This window comes from Phoenix dactylifera, chromosome 17 (genome assembly GCF_051530095.1).
Source record: "Phoenix dactylifera cultivar Ajwa chromosome 17, Ajwa_hap1_PhDact_Kaust_v1.1, whole genome shotgun sequence".
Lineage (NCBI taxonomy): Eukaryota > Viridiplantae > Streptophyta > Magnoliopsida > Arecales > Arecaceae > Phoenix > Phoenix dactylifera.
This window is the reverse complement of record NC_143206.1, coordinates 18,818,002-18,825,360: the sequence shown is the minus strand read 5'-3', so window position 1 is coordinate 18,825,360 and position 7,359 is coordinate 18,818,002. Positions and strand designations below refer to the sequence as shown.

The 7,359-nt window shown below is 38.0% G+C and overlaps 1 protein-coding gene across 1 annotated transcript; it reads left to right on the top strand.

Annotated features, from left to right (window-relative positions):
* The first annotated feature begins 384 nt into the window (after positions 1–384).
* LOC103723024 (ubiquitin-conjugating enzyme E2 7-like) lies at positions 385–7,352 on the top strand. The gene is made up of 6 exons (XM_008813813.6): positions 385–610; positions 732–834; positions 1,724–1,821; positions 1,920–2,020; positions 3,948–4,025; positions 7,039–7,352. Exons 1-6 carry the CDS (start codon positions 394–396, stop codon positions 7,114–7,116), a joined length of 675 nt encoding a protein of 224 aa, XP_008812035.1. The 5' UTR covers positions 385–393; the 3' UTR covers positions 7,117–7,352.
* The last annotated feature ends 7 nt before the right edge of the window (positions 7,353–7,359 follow it).

The window sequence follows — 7,359 nt, the reverse complement described above, 5'->3', positions numbered from 1 at the left end:
TGCATGATTTTTGAAGTTAACAAATAAATTACTATTATCGCAAGAAAATGTGTTGCTTTCTCCAATATTGAAGCCAAGGACTGAATCGAGAAGAGCTTTCCTTAACAAAGCAAATAGAGGAGCTGGCATTAAGCACCAGATATGATGACATGTTAGATGTAAGGGGACTTAAATGTCAAATTTGCAATCCATGGGAGTTTGTGATTAGTTTAAACTAATATCGGCAAACCATATCCCGCAAGTAGAGTAAGCTGCACTGGGAAGTTCAAGCATATTTTCATTATATGGAAGGGTTAATATGTAAAATGGCCATATTACTACTGTGAGTCGGCGTCGATGTCTACCGACTACATTTGCAACCCTACGAAACATTAAAATTAGAAGATACCGAATATGATATATGCCTTCTTGATCCCTCGCCGCCTTCCTTACTCGGCCGAGCTCCATCGTCTTGATTTACAGCCCCGGAGTGCCTTGGGCTTCAAGGCCATTTTCTTGGCTACTCCTCCACGCCCTTCCGGTCCCGAGAGGAAGCTCCGCTCCGCCGTCCTCCCTCCTTTCATGGCCTCGACGAGCCAGGCAAGCCTACTCCTCCAGAAACAACTCAGAGGTATGGGGATTCGATCCTTCTTCTTCCGTTCTTTCTAGGGTTTTCCACCGATTGCTTGGGCCATGGCGTCCGGAAGCGGATCGATGGGTCGCTAAATATCTTTTCTTTGTCTTTGGCCCAGATCTCAGCAAGAATCCGGTGGACGGCTTCTCCGCTGGCCTCGTTGACGATAATAACATCTTCGAGTGGAGCGTCACCATCATCGGCCCTCCGGACACACTTTAGTGAGTAAAGTTGTTGGCTTTTTTTCGGTTTTGAAATGGTTTTCTTTCATTCTCTATGGTTCTTGGTTTCTTGGGTTTCGATACTAGAATCCCTTCTTGTCTGCGTTCTTTATTCCAGTTGCATCTGGTGCGGAGTTGTTCGTACATAGAATCCATCACCCCCCCCCCCCCCCCCCCCCCCCCCCCCCCCAAACAAAACAAACTCCTCTCTTTTCCCTTTCTCAAAGGTGGGATTTTCATGTGAGTGATTGGAGTTTAGATGGTGTAATCGTGAAAATATGAGGAAAAAATGTTTCTTCCCTTAAAGGCTGCTTTCTTTATTGAGATTCGTTTTCCCCCTTAAATCCATTTGTGCACATTGCCGTACTTTACTTGTATGGGAGATTTTTGTGGTTCTAGTGCTTGAAGTATCTTATTTTCTTGAATTTACTGGAAACTTTCTCATTTCTTGGTAAATGTTCGAGAATTATTTATGATTCACTAAATTTGGCATTCATATTTTGCAATTTATGCTCATGCTAATCATTAATTGTGGTCATTGATTCGGGATCATGCAAAAGCTACAAAATCAGAAGTGTCAAATTTAAATATTAAATATTAACATCTGCCTTTCTATGTTCATATCTTTAACTGAGATCTTGATGGTTATTTAGAATCTTTTTTCAGAAATTACTAAATCATGGTATTAAAATTATATTTGTTAATTTGTCCATGTTTCCCTCAATTTGTCCGGGCTTCCTGATGTGCTGTTTTAGACACATGGTCCAACAAAAAATGTGGTCTATAATTAGTTGCATATAGTATAAAGTCCTTTTAATTTATGTGATATTATTATGAATTTCACCGTTTTCTTCTCAGTGATCTTGATTGGCCAATCCTTGTGTTGTAGTGAAGGAGGTTATTTCAATGCGATCATGAGCTTTCCAGCAAATTATCCTAACAGTCCCCCTACAGTTAGATTTATATCAGAGATGTGGCATCCAAATGGTTAGTTACATATGCTTGTCTAAGTGTTTTATGTCCAGCTTATTTTTATTATGAAAAGGAAATGTTAGAAAATTAATTGGTCGGCACATATTTCTCAGTTTACCCAGATGGTCGAGTTTGCATATCAATTCTTCATGCTCCTGGGGAAGACCCTAATGGCTACGAGCTTGCAAGTGAGCGTTGGTCGCCTGTCCACACGGTATGTTTTTAATATTATGTTCTCTCTGTTATCTTGCTTTTCGAGTTAATTTACTCTTTTCATAGTTTCATCTCTTATCATGTGTGTCATGAGTACTTTTTTATACATATTTTTCTAGATACAATATGTTTTGGCTACTGCACAAAATTCAAAAGTTAACTATTGATTATTAAACTTCATTTGATACAATTGATGGTTCTTGATGATTTCACACAATCTACAACATGCTTAAAAGTGTTTGCTGTGAGAAACACATGGCCAACAAGGAATTCACTTCATAATCGGTGTTTTGACGATCTTCCTATTACAATTCTGCTTATCACTTTGTGTGTGGACAAGGATTGCTATCAATGATTTTATTCGATTGTTCCTTCATATATACGTAATACAGGAGCCAATTAGATGTTAAATTCAATTTTGTTGGCATTAGTGTTTTGTCAATATCTTGATTCTTTTAGAAGCCATTCCGTCATTAGAATTGTTTGTCATGTGTACATATTTCTATCTGTGTGCATGTAACAACCCAGGACCTCACCCAAAATGGCTAGCCAAAAGATATTATTTAAGTTCTTTGATCCTATATAAGTATCCAAGATCTATCCAGCGATTAACCGATGTGAGACTAAACACATGCTCATATGGGTTCTCACATACTCTCCCTATTTAAATCCTGACATCCTCGTCAGGCTAAGGTTCAAATCCATTCAAATCTCATCACAAGCACCACGATCAGCCCGTGGTCGGCCCCAATGGATCCGTGTTGCAGTATTCTCTAATCCACATAGGTTATGGGCTGGGTCTGCTCTGATTCCATTTGTAACAACCCAGGACCTCACCCAAAATGGCTAGCTGGAAGGTATTATTTGGGTTTCTTGATCTTGTATAAGTATCCAAGATCTACTCAGCAAATAACCGATGTGGGACTAAACATACGCCCGCACAGGTCCTTAGTACATGAAGCAAGTTTCTATATTTTTACAAAAATATGAACATTATTATGTAATTTCAACTCAAGGTGTACGTCCAGCCACTAAGGATTTTATCCCGATAACTCTTTTTTTCTTTTTTCTTTTTTTTTTGGTGTCGGGGGTTCGTTCATGACCTAGGATCGCCTAGGTGGTGGTTTGGTTTTACAATCTTGTTTAGGAACTTTCTAGAGCTATATCAATTTCTTCTGTAATAGTGAAAGGGGAAGATTTGTTGATATGGTCATTCGAACTGTCTGGTTCGGGCCGTACCGAGCTGACCCGATGCGAGACCGAGTCAGTTCGGCTATGGGAGTCAAAATCGGTTCAAACCGGCCGGTTCCGTGCGAGCCGTCCGGTTTGGACCGAACCGGTCCTCCTTCCTTTCATCTCTTTTTAAGCATTGGGAAGGTCGTTTTAGTACTCCTTCATCCCAAGATAGGAAATAAATGGCCTTCAATTTATGGTATGTGTGAAAACCTAGGTTTTGTGGAAGTTCCTCCATGCTTGCTATAGACTGTGATTCTTGTTGATGCTATAGATTCTCCAAAAATATGATCTTGTAAGCCAGAATTCAGATTTTCAAGTTTAAGGTTTTCTTATTTTGTTTCACACTCAAGCTCATGTATTTTGCTGGTAGGACGGAATCTCAGCCAGTTGAATTGAAAACACAGTATGAACCACTATTGGACCCTGTTAAGCAAATCATTTGATGGCCTCTGGTTGAGAATTTTCATGTTACTTTTCCAACTTTTATTTGGTTTAGTTCAAAATATGCAGGTTCAGAGCATTATATTTTGTATCATTTGATGGTATTACTTGGTTGTCAGGTAAAGAGCTTAAGATGGAAGTTTCAAAGTTCAATCCTGTACTCTGCATGGAAATTCATGCTGTCTTTACAATTAATATAACTGTAGAATTTTGTTCGGAGCAAATTGTAATGAACATGTATTGATATGCAGGTTGAGAGCATAGTTTTAAGTATCATTTCCATGCTTTCGAGTCCCAATGATGAATCACCTGCAAATATTGAAGCTGCTGTAAGTAAAAGAAATGTTCTACCACTGCTTTTACTGGTTATCTGCAACTTGATCTTCTTTTATCTTCTATGAAATTATCTCTCAACAAATTTACTTGAGGAACTAGGAACTTCAGGGCAAGCCAATTTAGACTAAACAAGAAAGGAACAAGTTGAAGTATATGTTGTAGTAATAGAAGATACAGGTTATTATATCTTTATGCACATTGAATATATCAGGAAAAAATATATCTTTTCTTTAGGTGGATTTTTTTACTGTTGGTTTTCATTAAATGAATTGTCGTAATTTTCTCAGTCAGTTGACTTGTAAGGTTCTAATTTTAATATGATGTGTTTTCTTTGAAAAATGTTCTTGAGTGTCTATGTTCTTCATTCTTTTGTGAGAAACATGCTATTAGGATCTTGAAATTTGAGTTGGATCTGGATAAATAAGTGAGAGTATTAATTATGAAGAGGTTAGTATTATCAAGTGCATATATATTTTATTCTTAAATAGATCTAAGTAAATCATTTATTTTAAGTGGAAACAGTTTAAATTTCTCAGGTAATTTTTTGTTGCATAGATCTGAGTGCTGGCATCAAATTCAGCAAACCTTTTATTTGCTAGGATTTAGGGATTCAACTATATAGCAGATATTAATCTGGTCCTCATAAATTAGTGGATGGTACACTCAGGGAATTGCATATCTGCGACTAGGCCAAAGAAAGAATCTGTAATTACCTAGGCTTTAGCTTATGTGCCTTTGAAGAGAAAGATAGAGTTGTCTCTTCTATTTTTCCTGTCTCTCTATCAGTTGGTGGTTCTTGATATTCGGCAGGGGAAGGGTGTTCATTCTATATATTTGATGTATGAGCTCGGGATATGCTATATCATTTTTTATTTTGCTGATTTAATTTATTGGGATGTTAATACAATTTCTTAGCTTTTAGATGCTATATTCTTAACGCGTGCACTTCTAGATACGATGGTGGTTTTTAAGTACACACCAAAAATCCTCCAGCATGGATATGGTGACTTGAAACAGATGATGCTAAAACAGGATATATAAAGGCACAGGGATTCCCTTGTCCCATTTTCAAGCTTGTCCCTGTCTTCACAAGCATTATGCTAAGATTCTTATGAAGTATAAAAATTAAGATTTTTTGAAGATTGTGATGAATATTAGGTAGGTCGTAGCCAATTATTTGACACTTCATGAGAACCAATGGACTGATGGTGTATTGTTAGCAAGGTTGGATTATGAAATTTACTTCTCTAGTCTTCAGAGAGAATACCCATCTTGGAGCAGATTCTATTTTGTTTGGTTTACAATATAGGGCCGTGGATACCACCTGTCAGAGCTTCAGCACTTGTTTAAAACATCTTGAGTCGGATTGTTTAACTGGGAATGCTGGGATAAGAATTAAAAAATAGATTGTTTGGTGCTCATAATGGAGAGAAAACTTGGTCCATCATTGTGGTTTGGAGGGAGGTCTTTGGGGTTATATTACAGGATTAGGAATTCGAAGGTGTGAAGGAAAATGGACTTGTTATAAAAATAGGATACTTTAATAACAGAATTGGTTAGCAGTTTAAGAGGGTGTGATTTGGATGAGGGAGGGAATGTCAATATGGTGCTATCTGCTTCCATTAGGCGGCAAGTGGAGGACCAAATTCTCTGGAAAGATTTGAGATAGATGAATGAAAGGTGGAGGAAGGGGTTGCACAAAGGTAAATTGTGGATCTCTGGATTCTAGTTTGCTGAACTGAATGTAACTAGATGAAGTCCTGAAGTTTTAACTTTTGGTGAATAGAGATTGTAATTTGATGAGGGGAGAGTTCAGACAATGGAGTTACAGATGGTGGTTTGTCCAGCATGTGGTAAGAAAGTACTAGGATTCGTTTGCTTTCTCCAAGATTTTGAGACATCATTTGAAATTCGATGACAAAAAGGTTATTTAAAGTATTTCAACCAGAACAATCTATTGAGCAAGCAGTAATATAGGTCATGTGACTCCATTTGGTCTTCGGCACCAATGTAAAATTAATTATCAAATATCTCCTTTATTGAAAAAAAAAAATCCTCTAAAGCGCAGGTAACAATGTGTGCCTGCACAAACTACTGTATTATTCCCTAATCATGTTTTCCTATCTATTGATTTTGATTGAAAACCAGACCTGTTTATTATTATCTTATGTGCAACATAGAACAGCACGGTCCTTCGTGTGATGAAATTGAAATCCTTTTCCATGTGAACCCTACGTCAAGCAGGAGGAAATAGGTTAGAAAGCGAATACTTTGCAAGGTCACTTTTAGAATCACTCTTTCCTTTAATTCATATTAAAAAGGGGGGTTTAGGCCATGTTTCAGAATTGGAATGCTAGATCTAACAGTGTGTTGATATTTGTTTTTCTTGTGGATCCTGCACCAAGTGCTAGTTGAGTAACGATGACTGTGGTGCTACGTACACATTGTGTAGGCAGCTTTCATCTACATGTGTGCAGACCTAACCAAGGATTAAAGTATTGTCTGTTGCCAATCCCGTGCTGGTGCGTCCTACTGTATGGAGCTGTACTGTCTTTGTGCCAGGGCTGCAGCAAACAAATTATGCTAGCCTCTGTATCAGTGGGTATCAGTGCACTGGTGTATGTAGGAAGCTCTGATACGGATCTACATGGACTGGCATATGGTGATGCAGGATACAGAGGGAGATACTTGAATACCGACCTCGGAACTTATTGGAATGATATTTTTTTTATGGTACAAACCAACACGGCAAATAATTTAATCCATGAATTCAGCTCTTCCTTGATTTAGAGTACCTAACAATAAGTTGGTAGGGTATCCATTAGATATCTTTGCAATATCTCTCTTTAGATGACCATTTCTTGATGGCTCCTATTAAAGAATTTTGTGATGACATGGATCGTGCTTATTCTTATTTCTCTATGTTCAATTTTCGGGTGAGCATAATTGGTGAGTTTTGAAGAGAACTTTGCTTTGACATGAATCTCTTCTAATTGCCAATTGCAGAAGGAATGGAGAGAGAGAAGGGACGAATTCAAGAAAACAGTCAGTCGCATCGTTAGACGATCACAGGAAATGCTTTGAGAGCTTTAAAATCAGGCCTCATGGGGATCTGCGTAAGCCATGGCTTCATGCCTGTTTTGCTGGAAAACTATATGTACGGGACGGGTCCTTAATGTGCTAGCTAAAAGAGTTTCAATATCCTTTGTCGGGTCAATTGTAGTGCTCATCATTGTCATTGTCGTCAAACTCGTTTGTGCCATAAGAAACAGCATGATACGGATGTTTAATTGAACACTCGTTGTTCCAACTTTTTTTTATCTCGAA

Coding starts and splice junctions, on each gene's coding strand:
- LOC103723024 (XM_008813813.6), top strand. CDS start 394: ATGATATATGCCTTCTTGATCCCTCGCCGCCTTCCTTACTCGGCCGAG. Junction 1,822..1,919: donor AGAGATGTGGCATCCAAATG/GTTAGTTACATA, acceptor CATATTTCTCAG/TTTACCCAGATGGTCGAGTT. Junction 2,021..3,947: donor GTTGGTCGCCTGTCCACACG/GTATGTTTTTAA, acceptor ATTGATATGCAG/GTTGAGAGCATAGTTTTAAG.